Source organism: Mastigoproctus giganteus, chromosome 11 (genome assembly GCF_048544385.1).
Source record: "Mastigoproctus giganteus isolate SK-2022 chromosome 11, ASM4854438v1, whole genome shotgun sequence".
In the NCBI taxonomy this organism is placed as follows: domain Eukaryota; kingdom Metazoa; phylum Arthropoda; class Arachnida; order Uropygi; family Thelyphonidae; genus Mastigoproctus; species Mastigoproctus giganteus.
In genome coordinates this window covers 150048141-150073908 of record NC_143585.1, presented here as the reverse complement: position 1 = coordinate 150073908, position 25768 = coordinate 150048141, and the positions used below count along the sequence as shown (strand labels likewise).

Here is a 25768-nt window from a genome sequence, read left to right as displayed (position 1 = left end):
AGTTTAAGATTGGCAGTCTTCCAACGATCTGGGAAGACACCATAAAGCAAACAAGTATTCATTAAGGTAGCAATGAGACAGGGTTTAGTTTTCCAAGTGCGCTTTACGATAGAGACCTCAAGATTGTCAAGCCCAGGACTTTTGCCACAAGAGAAAGAGTTGACCACTGTATCGATTTCCTCAACGGTAAAAGGAGGTTCATTTGAGGGGCCTTCAAAGGAAAGATGTTGAAGACGAAACAGAGTCTGGTCATTACTTTCAGGAACCGAAGTATCCTGTGGAAGAAGTTCATCTAAAATCGCTTCAATAGATGCAGACCAAGTGAGAGTTTCAGAGGAATTGGGAAGTGAGATTGAATTCTGTGGGGTACGCAGATGTAATTTTGACGCAAGAACTTTGTGAGGTAGGCCCCAGGGATCGTTTTTAATAGTTTTTTCAACTAATCTATCCCATGCAAGAGATTTCTCCTTCCGGATAGTGTTAAAGTAGTTGCTTCTAGCAGCTCTGTAAATTTCAAAGAGCCTATTCAGTTCTGCAGGAGGCCTATCAGACCTTTTGGCCCTATTTAGATCACGTCGAGCAGCCCTGAGAAGACGCCGAAGAGCAGTAAGACTGGCAGTCCACCACGGAACAGAGTTTATGATTCTTTTCCTCTTTACAAAGCTAAGATCAGAGGCCTTGGAAATAAGTTCAGTAATTTTCATTTCCAGAGAATTAGGATCTAAGGTAGTAGTATTTGAAATGAATTCCTCTGTAGCCAGACTGAGGAGATTAGCATCAAAAAAGAGACCAATCCGCATCCTTTGTCCTATAACGAGGGGTATCATGATTAAAACGGGAAGGAGAAGGTCTGAGTGTGGTGACCAGATCAAACGTAATGGGGTGGTGATCGCTACCAGACCAGGAAGGACGAACCAACCAGTTATTAATACTTAAATTAAATGTACGATTAGTTATGGTTATGTCAATAAACGATTGTCCCAAGGCATTTGAGAAGGTGGGGGGTTGACCTCTGGTGTTATGGACTATAAGGTTTTTAGAGATGATAAAATCTTCGAGTAACTCACCTTTGGGACAGGATGTGTTACCACCCCACATTGGAGAGTGAGCGTTTGAGTCAGAGGAGATTAAAAGTGGTAAACCCGAAAGCCTAAATAAAAGGTCCTCAAGATAATTAAGGAAAGGTTCAATAGGTTGGGAACACCTCATATAAAGAGAAACAAAAAAGAATAAGCCGAAAGATCCTTCAAGACAAGCACAAGCTGCGAATTTAGAGCATAGGCTTGAAATCTTTGTAACCGTAATCGACGGATCAGCAATGACCAGGGCCGCCCAAACCCTGGTCACCGCAGCACGACCAGCACCAGAAGATTCTGGAATAGACTGCACGATCCGAGACTGAAGTGGGAGACCTTTAACTACGCCCTTAAAGGAGTATGGCTCTTGTAAGGCCAAAACAGAAAACTTATGCAATGAAATCATTCTATATACATCATTAACAACTGCCAGACTACGCTGGCAGTTTAATTGCAATATTTTAACACTAAAATTTACATTATTATTTTGTGTTCTATTCATAGTCAGTTCTTAATTTGGTCTGTTCTTGCGCCCTGAAAAATTCGGGGCAAGTAGTATCTTTGTAGGAATGATTTGCAGGTTTCTTTCTGAGTTTGCAATTTGGACATACAGTCAGAGAGGATTTATCAGGGCACTCAGCAATTTGATGTCCCTGTCTTGCGCAGTGGCCACAAGTGTTCTCTTTAGATCTACAGTTCTTGGACGAATGTCCATATCCGAGGCACTTGAAGCATCTGGAGGAGACGACGAAGTCTTTCACGCCATGCACCGCCCATCCAATATAGACTTTGGAGTTTCCACGTAGGAGATGACATCTAATAATACCTGAGACCTCCACGACCCAATGCTGGGAGCCCAACAGGCGTGCATTCATCTTGAATCTCAGTTTGATGCTGTTCTTGAAGACTTCCCAAGGAATGTCTGAGTCGCTAAAGTTTTTCTTGAAAAGATCTTGAAGAAACTCCTCCTCGCTAACGTCTTTGTTGATATCGTAAATTATTACCGTTGGGTTGAGTTTCCTAGGAGTGTCCACTGAGAACTTTAGCTCCTCAAGCTTCTTACAAGACTTGAGAAAGTCTAGATCTGCTTTAGATGCGGTCTCGATGATAATGCCGCGTTCGCGAACCGCTTTAATTTTAACAGTGCTGAATTCCTCTTTAAATTTGGAAGTGATTTCCTTTTTAACCTCTTCGCTCGTCTTCAGCTCAGAGGACTCCGTGGCACGCACCAGAATGACATGTTGCGGTTTAGGTTGAGGTCCAGTAGGTGGTGTTGGAGCCAGTGAAGCCGCTTTAGCATAGGTTGGTGTTTCCGAAGGCTTAGGATCCGGGTTTAAAGGAACACCTTCAGGCAGAACCTTGGTGGGACTTAATATGGGTAGCAATAACCGAAGAGAAAATACCAACTGTGTGGTACTACACTCAGGGAAGTGGAAAGTGAAAAAGACCTGGTGGTAATTGTGCAGCCAAATATGAAGTTCGCTGAGGAGTGCAGACGGGCTGCCAGGGTAGGTCATGGAGTCTTGTCAATGATATATAGGAATTTTGCTAGCAAAAACAGGGAGGTGATGATCCTGTTATACAAGGCAATGGTCAGGCCACAACTAGAGTGCTGTGTACAGGTCTGGGAGTCTCATTTTAGGAAGGATGTAGAGTTGCTAGAACGAGACAAAGAAGGGCAACAAGATTGGCGAGGGGAACAAAGGAGTGCTCTTACCAAGAAAGGCTTAATTTCTGCAAATTGCAGCACCTGGAGAGTAGGCAACTGCGAGGTGATCTGATTGAGGTGTATAAGGCCTTGAATGGGTTGAGCAAGCTGAATGCTGATGGGATTCTTCACCTTGCTCAGACTAAGAACCTGGGGGGGGGGGGCACAGTTGCAAATTGAGGAAAGATAGTTGAAGAACTGATGTGCGGAAATTTGCCTTTAGCCAGCAGGTAGTTGATTGGTGGAACAGGCTTCTATCTTATGTTGTGGAAGCTAATAGCCTAAATAAATTGAAGGCTGAGCTAGACAGGCATTTGGAACGAATGGAGGAATGAAATGGGAGGGTTGCATAAACTTGCTTTCTTGCATCGTATGCCTCTACTAATACTAATTCACTCTCTAGCCATATACCATTTACCTGCTCTAAATTCTATCTGCATATTCCACTAAATTCTACAAATTATATTCACCAAACTTCTATTTGCATTTTCTACTTGAATTTGTACTCAGTTAATTTTCTTATAAAATACACCTAGTTTGAATTTAATTTAATTACTTTATACAATGTACAGGGCGTTGGGACTACCTTTTCCATACTTTATAAGAGTTATACTGCTTTCAAGCCTCTTTATTTATTATTAAATTACTTCTCTTACACAGTTATGGACAAGTATAGAAATGCAGTCCTTGATGCATGATTAGGTGTAATCCCCTGAAGAAATACCTGATCATGTATCAATATTTACTTTTAACATCAGATTCATTTGCATATTTTATCTACCCCTTTTGGATTATAGCAAAATTTATCCACCCTTATTTGATGCTAGTTACCATTACTTTTATTTATTTATCACTGTGACAATCATTGTTATTTTACAGGTGTCGCTCCTCTCTAACTAGCTTTAAAATTCAGAATATAAATTTACTTAATTCATAATAACTTTTAGGATAATCACATTCTTTTTCCCTTTTAACACCTACATTTTTTCATATTTCTGCTATCTTTTTCCTTTTGGCATCATATGTAACTTACATCTTTACACCTGTCATATTTATTAAAACATACATATATAAACTTGTGCATCCTTTACTGCTGTTTTGCAGGCTCTGGTGCATTTGTGATATAGAATTTATTTTATTTTTATCTTTCCACTATTACTCCAGGTTTTATCCCATCAAATCCTATGGGTTGAAAAAATTTTCTGAGAGAGAGAGAGAGAGAGAGAGAGAGCGAGCGAGAGCGAGACTCAGAAGTAGAAGGGAATCACCAAGAAATAGAAGATGATATCCAATCTTAGGACCATGGGTGTGCCAAGCCCATACTCACCAGATGTGAGAGCCCGTCGGTTGATATAATAATTATTGGCCAATGCACTTACTAGAGCAATTATGCATTACAACCATAATGTGTATAATATTGAAGATAATTCAAGCAGACAATACCAAGCTGGATTTAAAGAAACGCAAGGTATATTAAAAACACACAATTTAGGTGACTTCAACTGGGGCCAACCACCAAGACTGAAGGCAAAAAACGACAAGGAGTTCTCTGTTTCTGTAATGATCAATATCTGCTAAGATATATAAAAATTCAGAGATTAAGTAAACTGAATCTAAACCAATTAATGGTAGTTAAAAATTTTTAAAATCAAAAGAAAGATAGTATAAATGTAAGCATATATTGAACATCGCTGACCCAACAGAGAACTTAATTTAATAATTAAAATAAGATTAAATGTAAAGTATAAGGCATATCTACTGAATCCAGGACATAATGTAACAACTAGTCGTCATGAAATAATAATCCCTCTACTGAGTATATATGTGGTGATCTCTATGTGATGGATATGGTAAAATTAATTAATTAATTAAAATTAAGTTAACACAAAGAGAAACAGGCAGATAGTAAGAAGTATAAAAACTAATAGAGTAGGAATAATAGAACCTGAACTCTATAACGGCGAACATATAGTAGTACAAATAAGAAATAGTTTCTCCTACATCCTCGGATTACCCTAATAATTTCAGAGAAATAAGAACAAAGAGTGTAGGACAGCTTAAAGACAATACAAGATACAAGTTGTAGCTCGGGTATGCCCGGGATCGCAAACCCGTTCCTATAGTAAGACCCTGAGCTGAATTTGCATGTCATCTTAGTGTGAACTTAAGTATATATCAGTGCGATTATAAAATAAGATGAAATAACATAAAATAAAATAAATGATACACTATAATTTGCAGGCCAGTGGGTACATGTTTTCTAAGCCATAAGACACCAAGAAAGCAAAGCGTATCCTATGTACATAATATACATGGCTCTAAATCCGTAATTATATTAACGCAATGGGTTCAGGAAATAAATTTTTGAAATTAATTATATTTATCGCCTTCCTAAAGTGGTAATGCAGGTAAGCTATAGGGAAATTATTATTTATCAACTTATTGTACAATGCTATTATGTTTGCTGCAAAGCTTGTGTTTTTATTGCAAAAAGAAGCAATCCTCAGGCATTTGGATAAAATGATATTAGCATGCACTGATTTCGTTATATTAGATCTCCAGTTTGTAAGGCCGACTATATTGAAATTAAATGCGTCTCTTTTATTATATACGCTTACATCTATATTATTATGGAATATTTCTATACGAAGATCCAGGTAATTTGCTATATTATCAGAACTATTAGTTTTTCCAAAAGAAGTTCTACTGGATATAATCTGCTGTAATCCTGAATGAAATGCACACAATTAAATACACATAGATCATATACATATCTGAACATAAGTAGGTTATCTTGGAATGTTCTTTCTGTAGAATACAGATAGAGGTTTGCAATTATGCAGGATGCTGGACTTCCCATAGGGGTGCCATTCACTTGTAAGTAACGAAGTTCCGTCATATACGTAATTATTAAAAATACATAAATTTATTAGAGTATCCCAGTAGGTTAAATCAAACTTTATGGCATTTTTATGTTCCAAATATAGTTTTTGGAGAACATCTTTTAAATTGTTGAGATTGATAATAGTGAATAAACGGTTAAAGTCAAATTTTTGTATTTGCTGAATATTGTTATTTTTTATTGCATTTATAATCGGTAAGTTATTATAATAGTTTTATTTACATTATTTAATATAGTGTTATGTGACTTTTCTAACGTTTTACCTGGAATTTTAGCATAACTATCTCTACATGATGTTGTGAATCTAAATGCAATAGGTGATTTATGAAATTTAGGTATACCATATATTAACAGATATTTTAGGTTATTGTACTTTAACTTTAATTTTTTATACAATGCTATTAGTTTTTTGATTATTACATTAGGGTAAGATGCTATATATTTGTAGGTGCTACTGGACTGCAGTTCATTTTTAAAAATTTATATTTAATATGACTTACATAAAATTGCAAGCAGCTTTATCAACCGGAGTAATTACAAAATGTTTGTGTATTTCTTTGAGCTGCTTATTTATTAATTTTGTATTATTTAGATTATCCAGTCTGAATTTCAATTGATTATATTTGTTAAATTTGATATTTAGCATTGTGAACAGCCACATGTGGTATGCCTCAACCAGTATGGCATATTTGTATGCAGATCTTATGCAGTATTTTAATAAATCTAGATATAACAGTTTTTTAAAAGTTGATTTATTAATAGGTAGATTAGGTCAAAACTTAAAACCGAGTGATAAAATTTCTCTAAGGTCGGGATATGGGATTATATCTAAATCGCAGGTTATAGGGCTTAGATACGTAGGTCCTAATCTGCGATTAGGATCTACATATCTAAGAAATGAAGGCTTGTGGCAAACACATATATCCTGTCCAATGTTAATATTGCGAAGGTTTGTAGCTATTATTTTATAGTTACATGCTTTAAGACCAAATGGTTTAGCATATCTAAATCTGATATTAATATGTAAGTTATTAATAGGTAGCAAGTCGCTACGTAAGTTAATAGTTCAATGTATATCCAAATTATCCATCATTTTATTTTGAAAATATAAGACAAGGACAGTTTTCTGGTTACTTGTTAATATTCAAAATATTTATTCTCAATTTAACAATATCTGGTATAATGTGTAAAAGGTGACAAGATCCAAAGACATAATTATTAACTTTCCTGCTTAGGGCTTTCATTGCACTAAGTTTAATGCTGAAGACTGTATTATGTATTTTACCAATGTTTATAGAATCAATGTCCCAAATTTTAAATAAATCCATGAAATTCCTCTAGCTGTTCTCGGTTGCTCTTAAATGTTTTAGATTTACTATATTTTCTTATGCATTTAGATTTATGTAGGTTAGCAATTTGAAACATATTATAAACACAAATATCTTTCAAATTATTAGTCATGTATTTTTGATTAAATCTGTTATTCAGTCCGTATGGATATAGTGTTTTATACTGTAACATGCTAATACCTATTGTAACACCTATTGCATTTAGATTCATAACATCAAGTAGAGATAGTCATGCTAAAATTCCAGGTAAAACGTTAGAAAAGTTACTTAAAACTATATTAAATAATGTAAATAAAACTATTATAATAACTTACCGATTATAAATGCAATAAAAAATAACAATATTCAGCAAATACAAACATTTGATTTTAACCGTTTATTCACTAGTATCAATCTCGACAATTTAAAAGATGTTCTCCAAAAACTATATTTGGAATATAAAAATGCCATAAAGTTTGATTTAACATACTGGGATACTCTAATACAGGAGTGGCCAACTTAATTTGTGATGCGATCTACTTTTTTCCTTCAAAATGTGCTGTGATCTACCATCTCAAAAATTTCATTGCACAAGGTGCACAAATTGAAGGATGACTATATATTTAAAATTTGTGATCAACCGAAATTAAATCCACAATCGACTCATTGGCCACCCCTACTCTAATAAATTTATGTATTTTTAATAATTACATATGTGATGGAACTTTGTTATACTTACAAGTGAATGGAACCCTTATGGGAAGTCTAGCATCCTGCATAACTGCAAACCTTTATCTATATTCTGCAGAAAGAACATTCCACAATAACCTACTTATGTTCAGATACATAGATGACTTATGTGTGTTTAATTGTCCGCATTTTGTTCAGGATTACAGCAGATTATATCCAGAAGAACCTGTATTGGAAAAAACTTATAGTTCTGATACTACAGCAAATTACCTGGATGTTTGTATAGAAATATTCCATAATAATATGCAGGGTGTCTCAAAAGTATTGGTACAAATGTTTAGGGGAGGTAGGTAACATCTAAAGGAATGTGAGTCGCATAGGAATCCATACCCAGAAACATCACCGTAAGTCAGTAGATGGTGCTGTTCATCAGTTCGCGAGAGGGAAACTTTCTGGTTTACTCATTCAAGCAGTAGTTGCCGCACAAAGAGCATGCATCTATATACGAACTGTGAGCTGGCAGGCATGCACTTAGTGTATAGATTAGCAGAGGGCAATGGACGAGCCGCTCAACAAATTTATGGAGAACGCTTTCCATACAGACATGTACCGGACCACCGTTTGTTTGTGCATGTGCATCAGAATTTGTGCGATTATGGGTCATTTAGAGGTAACAGGAGTAGTGTAGGCAGACCACGTTCAAAGCGAACTCCTGCCATGAAAGAAAGTGTGTTGAATGCCGTCCAGAATAATCCTACTACCAGCACACGTGCCACTACTTCTGCCTTAGGAGTGTGTCAATGCAGTATACAGCATGACTGGCAAGACGATTCTTTACACCCCTTTCATCTCCAGAGAGTTCAGTGTCTGCTCCCCCAATATCATCCTGCATGTGTGGCTTTTGCACAGTGGTTTCTCCAAGAAAATGTTCAAGACTTGAATTTTCAAGCCTATGTTTTCTTCACAGATGAGGCTTATTTCACTCGGGAAGGCTTATTCAATCAGCACAATGCTCATGTGTGGGCTCACTCACGACAACCCACACAGTGTGCGCCCCCATGCAGCACAACATCGCTTCGCAATAAATGTGTGGGCAGGTGTGGTCAGTGACTGCTTAGTCGGCCCATACCTGTTACCATCCCGCATGATCTCTGCTAAATATCAGAACTTTCTTGAACAAGTTCTACCAGGGTTACTTGACGATGTTCCAGCAAATGTGAGATGCAACATTTGGTTTCAACATTACAGGGTGCCTGCCCATTATGGAGGGCGAGTTCTTGACCATTTGAACAGGCGTTTTGGGCGTCGATGGATTGGCCGTGGTGGACACGTTGCCTGGCCCCTACACTCACCTGATTTATCGAGCCTTGATTTCTTTTTGTGGGGGGCCCTCAAATCTATCGTATATGAATTGCCTGTGGAGACAGAAATTGATCTCGTGGCGAGACTCGTGTGCACTGCTGCTATTGTCAAAGAAACTCCAGGTGTGTTCGACCATGTCCGCCAATCCATGCTGCGTCGGTGTCACGCATGCATCGCATCTCATGGTGGAACCTTCGAGCATCTGTTGTAACATCATGAAATGCATTCATCTCATACTCCACTGTTAATATTATGTCAAATAAATGTCTGCCACTAATTACTGTCTTGTGTCATTTCTGCTTCTTGTGCCTCTGTTACTACTTTCCGGTGACGTTTCTGGTTATGGGTTCTTATGCGATTTACATTCCTTTAGATGTTACCTACCTCCCCTAAACGTTTGTACCAATATTTTTGAGACACACTGTAGATGTAAACATATATAATAAAAGCGATGCATTTAATTTCAATGTAGTCGGCCTTACAAACTGCAGATCTAATATAACGAAATCAGTGCATGCTAATATCATTTTATCCCAATGCCTGAGGATTGCTTCTATTTGCAATAAAAACATAACCTGTGCAGCAAACATAATAGCATTGTACAATAAGTTGATAAATAATTTCCCTATCACTTACCTGAAATACCACTTTAGGAAGGCGATAAATATAATTAATTTCAAAAATTTATTTCCTGAACCCACTACTTCAATATAATTACCATAATTACAGATTTAGAGCCACGTATATTATATGTACATAGGATACGATTTGCTTTCTTGGTGTTTTACAGCTTACATAACTTGCCCACCGGCCTACAAATTATAGTGTATCATTTATTTTATTTTATGTTATGTCATCTTATCTTACTTTATAATCAAACTGTTATATACTTAAGGTTCACGCTAAGGCAACGTGGAAATTCAGCTCAGGGTCCTACTATAGGAATGGGTTTGCGATCCTGGGCATACCTGAGCTACAACTTATATCTTGTATTGTCTTTAAGCTGTCCTACACTCTTTGTTCCTATTTCTCCGAAATTATTAGTGTAATCTGAGGATGTAGGAGAAACTATTTCTTATTTGTACTACTATACGTTCGCCTTTATGGAGTTCAGGTTCTATTATTCCTACTCTATTAGTTTTTATTCTTCTTACTATCTGCATGTTTCTCTTTGTGTTAACTTAATTTTAACAAATAATTAATTATTTATTTTTACCATATTCATCACATAGGGGTCACCACATATATGCTCACTACAGGGATTATTATTTCACGACGACTAGTTTTTACATTATATCCTGGATATGGTAGATATCCCTTATACTTTACATTTATTCTTATTTTAATTATTAAATTACATTCTCTGTCGGGTCAACGATGTTTAATATATGCTTACATTTATACTATCTTTCTTTTGATTTTAAAAATTTTTAACTACCATTAATTGGTTTAGATTCAATTTACTTAATCTCTGAATTTTTATATATCTTAGCAGATATCGATAATTACAGAAACAGAGAACTCCTTGTCGTTTTTTGCCTTCAGTCTGGGTGGTTGGCCCCAGTTGAAGTCACCTAGATTGTGGGTAAGCAATGATAAGTTTTATATATATATATATAACACATGTGTGAATCCATCATATATATATGATGGATTCACACATGTCTGAAATTATAAAGTACACATCCTAGCTAGTGAAGAAAACAAAATTTTAATACTAACTATTTTGGAATTGAAATTAATAACATAAAATTTTAAATGAAGTTTTGTTGTGTACAAAACAATTTTTTTTAAACATTTTTCTTGACAACTTACAACATTCAATGAGAAATAAAGAATTGATCAAAATCTAACAAAGCAGGCTTTTTGAAAAGACTACTGTCACTGGCATTCTATAAACCCAATTACTATTCGTACATACAACAGAGTAGAGTTTGTTCACAGAAAGGGGAGAAATGTGCAATAAACAAAGGGCATAATTATCAAAATATTACTTCCAACAGATATGGGGTAAAATGTTGCTTTGGTCACTACATCTTTAACACACACACACACACACACACACACACACACACACACACACACACACACACACACACACACACACACACACACACACACACACAACTAAGAGTGTAATCCAATAAAGTTATACGGGGGAGACATGACAGTTTATTTATCTCTATTATCTGTTATAATTCAATAAAATGACACTGTGATTCTCATAAAAGAAGAGTTTTACACAGTGCAACAGATAATAAAAATGTTAGGGTTTTCAAGTTTTGATTCAATAAAGTGACTGATTCAGTTAACCAGTAATAAGTGGAACCTACTGCATTAAATTGAAATGAATTGTTTTCTGCATCTAAGAAAACTATGATAAAGTAAAATAAATAATTTTGCATTGTACTTAAAACTCTTTGCATACCCCTTGAGTAGGCAAAACACACTTTGGGAAACAGCCATAAAGTAATAGTAAAAAGATACAGATATATATGCATATATACTAATAAAGTGTATATATAATAAGAGATAGTCTACATCATTTATTATAGACTTAACTTTTCCTCCTGCTGTTACTTCTAATGCAGTTGCAGTACCAGGATCTTTTACTTGAATAAGCTGACAAACCAAACCATGAACTTTTCTTCTATCAAAGTTGTTCTCAGGATCTTTATATTCAAATATAAGATTTGGAAACCTGTTAACAGAGAATGTAACTCTGAGTTTCTAGTACACTATATACATTTGTACATTATATAATTCATAAATAAATAAAAAAAACTACTTTTATCCAGTTAAATTATTAGGAAGGAGTAATTAATATCATTACTTTATCCTTTGTCTAACAAAAGTCATCATAATCATATTTTGGAGGTCTTAAACTTTTGAAAGTGGAAAGGAAAATTAGCATTAGCAAATGATGGAAGGAAGCAAGCTTATATAGAATTATCAAAAAAAAAAAAAAAAAAAATATTAAATAAATAAATAAATATATATTCCTTCCAATAGTTTGTCTAGTTTTTCCCTGAATTTATGTAAGCTATCAAGTTCCACAAAAACATATGGAAGTTTGTTCCGGGAATCAACCACTGGCTAAACGCAAACTTCCGTACATCTATTGAACAACTGTCTCTCCTCAATTTGAATGTGTCGATTTGTGTGTAGTCTGAATAAAGAGGAAGAATCATATCAGCATTGAGCTTGCTCAACCCATTCAAATCCTTAAACACCTCAATAAGACCATTTTGCAGTCTCCAGATGCTGCAAATTGAAGGACTGAAGCCTTTCTTGGTAACAGTACCCCCTTCCTGTCAAATCTCATTGCCGTTCTCTGTACTCAGCTCTACATCCTTCTAAAATGAGGAATGATCAATGTCTTATACAATGGGATAATCACCTCCTTATCCCTGCTAGCAAAATTTCTGTATATCATTCAAAAAACCCGATGAGCATGTCTGCATTGTCCAGAGAACTTCATATTCGACTGCATAATTACCTCCAGGTATTTTTAACTTCCCACTAGCCTGCGTGTAGCACCCCACAGATCGCAGGTTCCTCTGGGATTACTGCTACCATTATGCAATACTTTGCATTTCTCAATGTTAAACCCCAACTGCCATTTCTCAGCACATCTGCCTAACTTTTCTAGATCCTGTTGTATTAGGTTTTTTTTTTTTTTTTTTTTTTAAGGAGCATTAGCAACTAAGGCCATATTGCTCCGGGATATGCGGTGGTCATTCCCCGACCTTTCCGCATCCTCCGTATTTGGTGGTGACGGGCTCGAACCCCGGTCTAATCAGGAAGCGTGTGCTACGCATTACTGCTCCTTCCCACCTGGCTACGGAAGCGCCTCCTGTTGTATTAGCATACCATCATAAAACACCCTGCCAACCTTTCTATCATCTGCAAACTTGAACATTAAGCCTGATATACCTTCATTGATATCACTGATAAATATAGAAAATAACAATAGGCCCAACACCAAACCCTGGGGAACTCTACTTATAACATTAGTCCACATTAGTCCCAAAAGCCGTGAATTAGGGTAGAATTTGAAAGTGTCTGCAATTCTACCAAGACACAATAGGAGGGAGTATATGATGAGAGCCTTGTCGATCAATTCGGCCCTGGAAAGATTGTGCAAGGATCAAGGGGTAGAATTTTTTTCAGCTTCGTCTGTACTTGTTAACAGGAGAGACTGCTTCTACAGGGATGAGATGCACTTAAATAGAAAGTGTGCAAGAATATTTGCGGATGGTATCGAGGTAGGTCGGAAAACTGGTAGCTTGGGGGGATACAAGGACTAATAGATTAACAGTGTAGCCACTGGCAGAGGTGAAAGTGATTCTTGCACTGCTTCTATTGGAATGAGCAGCAGCCTGGAAAACAAGACGCAGGATATTTCAGAGACTGCTGGGTGTCATTGCGGTACAAGTAAACACATGGGTTGTGTTAGGGTAGCTAAGAATAGGAACAGGTGCAAGTATACTTGCGTGTACACCAATGCTAGGAGTTTGGTAACTACATTTGATGAATTTGAGGTATTGCTCAAAGTATCAAAGGCGGATATTGTTGGAATATCACAGACGTGGTGTCACACAGATATAAGGAATGCAGAACTGGAATTTGGGAGTACACGGTCTATAGAAAGAATAGACAAGATAGGAAGGGACGAGGAGGGGTTATGCTATTAGTTAAGAAACACATAAAATCCAAGGAAGTGAAGCCAGTCGACATCGCTGGTCGACATCGACAGTGCAGTGTCGAGTCAGCTTGGTGTGACGTAAGCATTGGGAGATCAAAATTGAGAGAAGGAGTGTGCTATAGGCCTAATGACTCTGATGAGTACAATAAGAAACTGTACAGGGAAATAGTGGGCCAGTAAATCAGAGAGTCTTATAATGGGGGATTTTAATTTTCTGGATATTGACTGGAATTTGTGGGTTGGTCACTCACACACTAGCAAGGCTTTTGTGGATTTATTGGATGATTGTTTTCTACATTAGCATGTTCGGGAGGCAACTAGAGGGAGTAGTACTTTTGATTTGATTATCAATTGTGATTCTTCATGCATTAAGAATCTGCAGATGAAGGAACCACTAGGTGGCAGTGATCATAGTGTGCTGAAGTGGGATTTACGCAAAGAGGTAACTACCATCAGGGGTAAAGGGAAGGGTTTTTGCTTTCATAAAGGTGACTACCATCGTAGTCACCTTTCATAAAGGTGACTACGATGGTCTGAGACAGTATTTAAATTCTATGCAATGGGACCAACTGATGATGTTACCAACAGCAAATTCAAAATGGGAAGCATTCAAAGAACTTATCTTGGAAGCTACTACGCTTTATATACCAACTAAGAAATATTGTTCAAGGTTTAGGGCTAAATGGATGTCAGATGAACTAATGAGACATATGGCAGAGAAGACAAATGCATGGGATACATATAAATTAACATGTGACACAGAAGCCTATGATAGATATAAGTTGATCTGTAACCAAGTTACAAAAGAGGTTAAGGCAGGCGAAGGAAGATTAGGAGAAATCTTTGGCAAAGGAAGCAAAGAAAAACGGCAAAGAGTTCTTTACTTATGTAAACTCTAGAAGGAAGGGGATGAATCAGATTGGTCCACTTGATATCGATGGTTCAACTGTTGATGATCCTGCTCAGATAGCTAACAAACTAAATGAATATTTTTCATCACCATTAATACATGAGGAGTTATTCAAGGAGGGGAATGCTAGAAGTGTATTCAACTCTGGCAGTAAGCTAGATAATCTTTTAATAACTGAGAGTAAAGTGGAGGAGAAATTGTTGAACATAAACACAAGTAAGGCACCTGGGGTGGATGGGATCTATCCAGTTATATTAAAGGCAGCAGCAAAGGAAGTAAGCAAACCCTTAGCCATTATTATGAGAGCTTCCTTGGACTCAGTGGGAGGTACCCATAGACTGGAAATGTGCAAATGTAACCCCAATTTACGAAGGAGCATCAGAGGCTGACACAAGTAATTAGAGACCTGTGAGTTTAACTTCTGTTCCAGGAAAATTAATGGAGGCACTGGTTAAAGAAGCACTGCAGGATCATCTAGACAAGACTTCAGTTATAGCTCGGACACAGCATGACCAATTTGATTGGATACTATGATGCAGTCACAAAAGAACTGGATGCAGGGAATAACTTTGATATTATATATTTTGATCTTAGAACGGCTTTTGATACTGTTGCACATGGAACACTGCTGCACAAATTGGAGCAGTGTGGCATTGGAGGCAAATTGCTGGTATGGATAAAGGGGTAGTTGAGCGGGAGAAGACAGAGAGTGGTAATCAATAGACACTGCTCATCGTGGACTAATGTTATTAGTGGAGTCCCTCAGGGTTCGGTGTTGGGTCCATTATTGCTTTCTGTATTTATAAATAATATTGATCATGGTTATATCAAGCTTAATGTCCAAGTTTGCAGACGATACAAAGGTTGGCAGGGTTGTTAAGGAACTACTGACGCTATGCTGCTGCAACAGGATCTGGAAAGGTTGAGCAGATGGGCTGAGAGGTGGCAAATGAAGTTTAACATTGACAAATGTAAAGTACTACATGTGGAAAACAGCAACTCCAGAGCAACATATCACTCTGTGGTACTACACTGACTGTGGTAGAGAATGAAAAAGGACCTAGGGGTAATTGTGCAGGCAGATATGAAGTTCTCTGAGCAGTGCAGATGGGCTCCAAGAGTAGCTCATGGTGTCTTGTCAAGGATATACAGGAATATTTCTAGCAGGGATAAGGAGGTGATTATTCCCTTGTATAAGGCAATGGTCAGGCACCACCTTGAGGCCTCATTTCAAGAAAGATGTAGAGCTGCTGGAACTAGTACAGAGAAGGGCAACAAGATTAGTGAATGGAACAAAGGGTTGCTTTTACGAAGAAAGGCTTAAGTTTTGCAAATTACAGTGTCTGGGGACTAGGCACCAGCGAGGTGATCTGATAGAGGTGTATAAAGCCTTGAATGGTTTGAGCATGCTCAATGCTGATGGGATTCTTCCTCTTGCTCAGAATAATCATCTGAGTGCACATAAATTGAAACTGACGAGAGACAGATGTGGGTACATGTGTGGAAATTTGCCTTTAGCAGCTGGTAGTTGGTCAGTGGAACAGACTTCCATCCCTTGTTGTGGAAGTTGATAGCTTAAATAAATGTAAGGCTCAGCTGGGCAGGTATTTCGAATGAACAGAGGGGTGAAGTATGTGTGTGTGTGTGTGTGTGTGTGTGTGTGTGTGTGTGTGTGTGTGTGTGTGTGTTTGCATCACATGCATCTACTAATGCTAATGGGCAGTGTTCATTGATTAGCCCCCCCCCCCCTCTTTCTCCCCTCTCACTCATCCATCACTTTATTCATAGCAGCAACTGCCCTTAATGCCATGCTGCTTATATAATCAAAATTATATTTTTGCATACAGTTCTTTTGTAACCACATTTTAGTAGGAAATAAAATTGGTCAGACAAGATTATACTGTGACACTCTGCTGTGTCTGAACAATAACCACCGCCTTGTCTACATCATCCTGCATTACTTCTTTAACTGGCAACTACATTACTTTCCCTGAACTGAAATTAAACTATTCTGTAATTACTCGTATCACCTTTTGATTCACCTTTGTGAATTTGGGATACATTTGCACATCTCCAGTCCATGGAAACCTTCCCTGAATCCAAGGATGCTCTCACAATTATAGCTAAGGGCTTGCTTACTTCCTTTGCTACTGCCCTTAATATATTACTGGATAGATCTCACCACCCCAGGTTCCTTTCTTATGTTTAAATTCAACAGTTTCTCCTCCACATTCCTCTCAGTTATTACAAAAAAATTTAGCTCCCCGGTAGAGTTTAATAAACATCAGATATCCACTTCCCTAAAGAATCCTCAATGTAGATGTAAAATACTCATTCAGTCTGTCAGCAACCTGAGCAGGATCATCAACAGATGAAAAATCAATATCAAGTGGACCAATTTTATTTATCCCTTTTCTTCTAGAATTTACACAAGTAAAGAAGTCTTTGCTGTTTTTCTTTGCATCCTTTGCAAAAGATTTCTCGTAATCCACCTTCGCTTGCCTGTCCTCCTTTGTGACTTGATTACAGACTAGATTATAATTGCCATAGGCTTATGCGTCACCTGATAATTTATATGCATCCCATACATTTTTCTTCCCTGCCAATGGGGCTCATCAGTTCACCTGATATCCCTTTAGATCTAAGCCCTGAAGAGTATTTCTTAATTCCTATAAAAAGCCTAGTAGCTTCTTCAATTACTTCCCTGAATGCTTTCCATTTAGAATTTGGTTTTAGTAACATGATCAGTTGGTCCCACTGGATAGAATTTAAATACTCTGGAACCATGGTAGTCACTTTTACAAAAGCAAAAACGCATCCCTTTACCCTTGACAGCAGTTACACCATTAAGTAAATCTCAAAGCAATACACTGTGATCACTGCCGCCTAGTGGTTCTTTTATCTGAAGATTCTTAATGCATCAATAATCACTGGTGATAATCACATCAAGAGTATTACTCCCTCTTGTTTCCTCTCTAACATGCTGCTGCTGTGTAGAAAACAGTCGAACAATAAATCTACAAAAATCTTGCTAGGCTGTGAGTGGTTAATCATTTACAGCCTGATTTTTTAAGAATTTTGTGATTTTTAACTTTCCAGATATTGATCCAGTAGATAGCTGGAAAGTTAAAACCCCCGCTCATAAGACATTCACATTTACTGGCCCACTCTAATTCTCTGCACACTGTTTGTTGCACTCATCAGAGTCATTAGGCCTATAACACACTCCTAGTCTCGTTTTTAATTTAACTGGATGCACTGTCTTAGATTATATGTGCTTCTTAACTAAGAGCATAACACCTCCCCTATCCTATCTGTATAGATTCCGATTAATCTAAACATTTATAGTAAAGCCGGAGGAGCTTGAAAATTGGTCTCTTGATATTAAAAATAGCTAAAACTGGTATAATAGGATTAAATATTATTGATAAATATTGAAAATGTCAGATTCAGAGGGTACAATGAAAGACCAAACTTAGTACTAGTACAACGAGTAGTCTCCTTATCAAAGAATCAATATGAAATTTTAAACTCAGACAAAAATTTAGTTGATAAACCAGGTCCAGCCTGTAAAAAGAAGCAAAGAAAGACTACTGCTGTTGGGGGAAGTGAACTGCCCCGAAAAAATCAGCAATCAGGAAGAATTAATTAATAACAACCTGATGTTATTAATGAATTAATTAATAACCTGAAAAACTTGATGTTGACAAGGAAACAAGTCAGATTCTGGGCAGCCATCCACAGACAAAATCATCAATGGGGGTTGAGTTGGGTTGTTTGGATTTTAATGGCAGATCAGCAACAAGGCTATAATGTGCCAAAACTACGTTCCATACAAGATAACAATAAAAATCGTAGTGATGTAATTTCTTAGGTCACTATGACAATATATATAAAAATATAAATACGTTGTACAAAGTATCATGAAGGAGGAATTCCCTGTGGATACAACTGCCATACGCCTCCAATTCTAGGAATACATGGCAATGCAAAGTAGGATCACAGCAGCAGTCCATACAGACACTGTGGAATATTGCATCAGGCTGGAATAGGTAGTGCAAGGCCAGCACATAGAAAACCGGGTGCTGCAAGCCCTACTAAATGCCACAAAAACTAATGAGCAGGAAAATGCAGCAGCACACCTGCTCTTACTCAGAGGCACTGAGGATTACAGCCAAGGAGATCCAGGCTAAAGCAAATTGACCCTAACAAAGGCACCAAACTTAGTATTACTACAACCAACTGAGGAAGGTACTCGCTCTAAGATGAAAACCTGAAATCAAAAGAATAAGAAAAACTAGTCCGCAGATGTTATTAATAAAACAGCCTCTAAGGCTGACTTAGATGTTATAACTAACAGTACAGGAGTTAAAAACCTAGGTGTCAGAGCAGAACTAACAAGGAGGAAGGCACCCTCGATAATCATTTTTGATATAAATAAGGAGATAACCAAGGAGGGCCTCATAGATGAAGTAATTCAGAAGAATATACAGGAAATTTGTCCTGAAAAAAACCTCAAATCAGAGTTTTCAAAATACTACACCAAGTCACGATCAAACTGCAGTGTTAATTGGGTAGTTGAATTATCCTAAAGCGTATGGGCTCTACTCAAACAACAAGACAGAACCTATGTTGGATGGGAAAGTCATAGGTTCAGGGAACATGTGCCCATACTGAAGTGTTTTTGGTGCCTAAGATTTGGCCATACTTCCCACACATACAAACAGAGTACAGGTGGTCGATGTGCCATAATAGGGCACAGCTGACTGAGCTAGCCGGGTGGGTAAAGTGCCGGCCTGGCAGCCCAAAGGCCACGAGTTTGAATCCCGCCTCGGGTTTGGATCAGAGTAGTGCATAAACCCCGGGAGGTGCATTATGGCCACAGAAGCCAATGTGCTAACGGGGGGGGGGGGGGGGGGGAGAGGGAATAGGGCACGGCTACAATAAATGTTGTAATAAAACCTCACAACCAATGTGCCAGCTGTAAACCTGTCAACTTAGAATCTAATCATTCAGCTAGAGATCCAAAATGCCCGGTGTATTTGAAAGCCAGAAAACAGATGCAATCTAGAATAGATTATGGCCAGACACCTTAATACGGATGCTCCCCCCCCCACTCTAAAATTTCTGCAACTGAATGCGCAGAGGGCTCAAGCTGTGGGGGGACCAGCTTAGGCTTATTTCTGAAGAGGAAAGCATAGATTTTTATGCTGCTCCAAGGGCCATATACTCACATGGGCAGGGTACAACAATACCCTGTAACTTTTAGAGTAGTTGAATCCTCTACAGATATCTCAGGGCTGCCATCATAGTGTGAAATCCAACCCTCACATTAACAAAATTACATGAGCTTCACACTCCTTATGCAAGCAGCAGTATGTGCTCAGATCACCAGTGCTTTAGGCTCCACACATGTTATTTCTATGCATTGAAGGTCAGGCCAGGCCATTGACTCCTATGTTCATATGTACAGTCTGCCACAGACTAATTACAGATCACCTATGTGGCATAGCCATGATAATGATAGATCTGGTACTCACAATAGCCAAACTTTGGAAGATTACATAGCTATCTCATCATTTCTTTCTGCTGAATCAGCCTAACAAATTACTCAACCATAGTTCAACAATGGGGGAAAGCACTGTTGATATTACATTGGCCACATTTTTGGTTGCTCATACGTTTATCAAGTAGCAAGTAAATGAGGCATGGGACCACCCTTGACCACAATGCTTTACTTTCTTCCAATGCATCAAGCGGATTCATCTCCCCCTATCCATACACACATAGAAAGACACAATGCAATTATTTGCTGAGGCTTTAAAGACATTCTACCATGGTACAACCCCAGGTAATCTGAATCACTTAAACCTGGATGAGCTCATCAAAAATATACCAAGAGCCACTCTAAACATATGTAATGCATCCACAAATAGAAAAAAACTGAAGAAAAACTATGTGCCTTGGTGCCAGGAAGTCCAAGATCTAAGGAAAAGGGTCCACTTTGCTAGAAAAGCCTTTCAGCATTCTCATGCTTCCTGGCCCTGGGCAGAAGTAGACGCCCTCAGGGAGGCTTATAAAGCCCTTAGAAATGAATATATCCAAGAAAATCAGAGAAAAGAAAACTGCCTCACCTCATGGAAGAATTTGATACCTACTGCAGGAATTGCAAATTGCTGGGGCTTTGTCTATAAAACTGTGACGGGTAGAGTTCCCTGATGGGAAATTATTCACACTATCAATATGTCTGATGTATTCAAACTCAGATGTGGGAAGCATCTATAAAAAAATATCTTAGATTCACTATTCCCAACAAAACAGCCAGTCATGGATTCCCAGCAACTGATCCTGATGGAAAATACCTCATATAGCATAGACCAGATTGAACCACCCTTCACCCAAGAGGAATTGCAAATGCCTTCGGAGAGTAGTATAGATGATAAATGTCCAGGACATGACCTCATAGAAGTGTGCGTGCTGAAAAAAATTGCCACAGAGTTCCCTGATCACATACTCACCCTAATGAATAAATAGTAGTAGTAGTAGCACGTGATGCAAGAAAGCAAGTGTAGGAGCTTATGCAGCATCAGCCAAAAAAAAAAAAAAAAAAAATCACACCATTCCCTCCAAATGCCTGTCCAGTTCCTCCTTAAATTTATTTAACCTATCAACTTCCACAACGACAGATGGAAGTTTGTTCCAGCAATTAACCACCCGCTGGCTAAAGGCAAATTTCCGCACATCTATTCTACATCTGTCCTTTCTTAATTTGAACTTATGTCCCCGTAGGTTCGTAATCTGAACAAGTGGAAGGATCCCATCAGAATTCAGCGTGCTCAACCCATTCAAGGCCTTATAGACCTCAATCAGATCACCGCGCAGGTGCCTAGTCTCCAGCCACTGCAATTTGCAGAACTTAAGCCTCTCTTGGTAAGAGAATCCCTTCATTCCCCTCACCAATCGTGTTGCTCTTCTCTGTACACGCTCAAGTAAATCTACATCCTTCCTAAAATGAGGCCTCCAGACCTGTACGCAGTACTCAAGGCGTGGCCTGACCATTGCCTTATACAGAGGGACAATCACCTCCTTTTCCCTGCTAGCAAAATTCCTATATATCATTGACAAAACCCCATGACCCGCCCTAGCAGCCTGTCTGCACTGCTCAGAAAACTTCATATCTGACTGCACAATTACTCCCAGGTCTTTTTCATTTTCTACCACCTTAAGTGTAGTACCACACAGTTGGTAAGTTTCTCTGGGGTTACTTCTACCCATATGCAGTACTTTGCATTTGTCAAGGTTGAACTTCAGTTGCCACTTCTTAGCCCATCTGCCCAAATTATCTAGATCCTGTTGCAGTAGCACACTGCCATTACTGTCATTAACAACCCTGCCAACCTTTGTGTCATCTGCAAACTTCGACATTAAGCCTGATATACCTTCATCAATATCATTGATAAATACACAAAACAACAGTGGACCCAACACCGAACCCTGTGGGACTCCACTAATAACATTAGTCCACGAAGAGCAGCACCCATTGATTACCACCCTCTGTCTTCTCCCACTTAACCATCCTTTTATCCATTGTAGCAACTTACCCTTAATACCATTCTGCTCCAATTTGTACAGTAGTCTTCCATGCGCAACAGTGTCAAAAGCTTTCCTGAAATCCAAGTATACAATATCAAAATTATTTTTTGCATCCAGTTCCTTTGTGACCACATCATAATAACCAATCAAATTTGTCAGACAAGACTTTCCCTTAACAAACCCATGCTGTGTTTGAATTATTGCTGCAGTCTTGTCTAGATGATCCTGCAATGCATCTTTAACCAGTGACTCCATTATTTTACCCGGAACAGAAGTTAAACTAACTGGTCTGTAATTACTCGTGTCACCCTTCGATCCACCTTTGTGAATTGGGGACACATTTGCACATCTCCAGTCCGTGGGAACCTCCCCTGAGTCCAAGGATGCTCTCATAATTATGGCTAAGGGTTTGCTTAGTTGCTTTGCCGCCTCCTTTAAAATAACTGGATAGATCCCATCCACCCCAGGTGCCTTTCTTATGTTTAACTTCAACAATTTCTCCTCCACTTTGCTCTCAGTTATTACAAAATCATTAAGCACATTGCTACAATTTGATAACCTTCTGCCATTTTCAAACCTTAATAATTCCTCACGTGTGAATGTAGATGCAAAATACTCATTCAGTTTGTTTGCTATCTGAGCAGGATCATCAACAGTCGAACCATCGATGTCAAGTGGACCAATCATATTCATCCCCTTCCTTTTAGAGTTTATATAAGTAAAGAAATCCTTGCTGTTATTCTTAGCATCCTTTGCCAAAGATTTCTCGTAATCCGCCTTTGCCTGCCGAACCTCCTTTGTGACCTGATTACAGACTAGCTTATATCTGCCACAGGCTTCTGCGTCACCTGATAATTTATATGCATCCCATGCATTTTTCTTCTCTGTCACGAGTCTCATTAGTTCATTTGATAACCATTTAGGCCTAAACCTTGAACGATATTTCTTAATCGGTATATAAAGTCTAGTAGCTTCCACGATTAATTCCTTGAATGCTTCCCACTTACAATTTACTGTTGGTAACATCGTCAGTTGATCCCACTGTACAGAATTTAAAAACTGTCTGAGACCACTGTACTCCCCTTTACGGAAGCAAAAACCCTTTCCTTTACCCCTGACGGTAGTTACCTCTTTGAGTAAATCCCACTTCAGCACACTGTGATCACTGCCACCTAGTGGTTCCTTTATCTGCAAATTCTTAATACACGAATGATCACTGCTGATAACCAGATCAAGAGTGTTACTTTCTCTGGTTGCCTCTCGAACATGCTGCTGCAGAAAACAATCATCCAATAAATCCACAAAATCTGACTACTGTGTGAGTGACCAACCCACAAGTTCCAGTCAATATCTGGGAAGTTAAAATCCCCCATTATAAGACATTCCGATTTACTAGCCCACTCTATTTCTCTGTACAATTGTTCATTGTACTCATTCAAGTCATTAGGCCTATAACACACTCCTACTCTTATTTTTCCTTTCGCAGTGCTTATCTCACACCAAACTGACTCAACAGAGCACTGTTCATCTATATTAACTGGGTGCACTTCCTTTGATTTTATGTTTTTCTTAATTAACAGCATAACACCCCCTCCTTTTCTGTCTGTCCTGTCTATCCTTTCTGTACACATTGTACTCCCCAAATTCCAGTTCTGCATTCCTTATATCTTTGTGACACCACGTCTCTGCTATCCCAACAATATTCGCCTTTGATGTCTTGACCAACACTTCAAATTCATCAAATTTATTTACTATACTTCTAGCATTGGTATACATGCAAGCATACATGCTCCTATGCCTATTCCTTGTTACCCTAACACATCCCATATACCCAACTATTCCATGATGACTGCCATCCGTCCCTGAAACCCCTCGCTCCAGATCGCTTCTTATTCTAATAGAAGTTGTGCAAGAATCACCTTCACCTCTGCCTGCAGTTACTGTTAAACTATTAGTCTTTGTATCCCCCCAAACTAGCAGTTTTCCGACCCACCTAACACTGCCTAGATAGCATCAGCAAATATTCTTGCACCCTTTCTATTTAAGTGTATCCCATCCCTGTAGAAGCAATCTCTCCTGTTAACAAGTACAGTCCAGGCTGAAAAAAATTCTACCCCTTGAGCCTTGCACAATCTTTCCAGGGCCGAATTGATCGACAAGGCTCTCATCATGTACGCCCTCCTATCGTGTCTGGGCAGAATTGCAGACACTTTCAAATTCAACCCTATTTCACGGCTTTTTTTCAACAGTGACCTGTACTTGTTGAGTAATTCCGCCGGTCTCCTACTCTTAATATCATTAGTGCCAACGTGTACAACTATATCACCTTTTGTGCCCTTGAAAGATGATATCCGCTCTACAACGTCATCAACCTTTGCCCCTGGCAGACATACCCTGGTCCTGTTCCACCTATCCTTTTTACAAAGGATGTTCCCCGTTTCCCTGACAATAGAGTCACCAACAACTACTAGTTCCTGTGGGACCAGCGCATTCTGCCTTAGGGGTTGCCGCTGTGTTGCGTGATGACCAAGTGCAAGCTCTGGCGTTGATGTGGGCAGCTGAGAGCCTGATGGGCCCCTCAATTTAGATCTTTCGAGGGCATCCACCCTGTCCTTCAAACTCTCATATAGGCCCATAACAACGCTGAGTTGTCGCCTGATTTCCTTACACTCCTTACATCGCGCACACACAAAGACATCCCCCATGGCAATATCATGTTCCGTTCCAGAGAGTTCGGCAAACATTTCACAAGTTGCACATTTTTTTAGGCTGTGATGCGTTGGAGAATTGCCCCCCTCAGTTCTCCCCCGAGTCACAGCACTCCTGCCACTTTGTGCCCATTGCTTTGCTGCTCTAGTTTGGGGCATGGTAGTTTAAATTAATAAAATCAATAAATTAAATGTCAATAGTATTTGAATAGAAACTATTAAATAGAAACAGTGAAGCGTATTACTATATAATTATGCGTTAGAGCTACCTAGCTACCTCAATTAAAAAATTTGAATTCCCTACCACTATATCCAAAAACAATGGCTACCAAAATGGAACGAAATAACGGTTTTACCTATCGTAAGTAAAATCCACAAAAACTCTTTATCTAAATTAAAAATAAAAATAACCAGCGTAACTATAACTATATGACTACGTATTAAGTACAATATAAAATAACAATCATGTAAATAAAAGGCAAACACTTATCGTTTTTGCGGAGCCTGTAACTGACAGCTGTAACTTTTAAAGAGATTCAGCGCCCATTCTTAAATGTTTAAGAATGAGACAGTTTTCAAACAATTGGAAGCTTCTGAGTCTAAAATTGATTTTAAAGAGTCCTAATAAACCTCCACTGCAGACAGAGTCTTATAGACACAGCTATCCTCCCCGTTATGGGAAACTACTAGAGAAACTCTTACTGGCTAGATATGCTAACCACTATGGTCAAGAATCTGACAGGCAATCTGGCTTTAAAGCAGGTTCTTGCACTGAGGATGCAA

General features: G+C 38.4%; 1 protein-coding gene across 1 annotated transcript in view; it reads right to left on the bottom strand.

The window, feature by feature from the left end:
- SMC2 (structural maintenance of chromosomes 2) overlaps positions 1–25768 on the bottom strand; it is a 640522-nt gene that overhangs the window by 406816 nt on the left and 207938 nt on the right. Inside the window, exon 11 of the mRNA XM_090385021.1 lies at positions 11629–11767. Within this exon, the coding sequence (XP_090241147.1) occupies positions 11629–11767 (139 nt within the window). The remainder of the gene's footprint in view (positions 1–11628; positions 11768–25768) is intronic.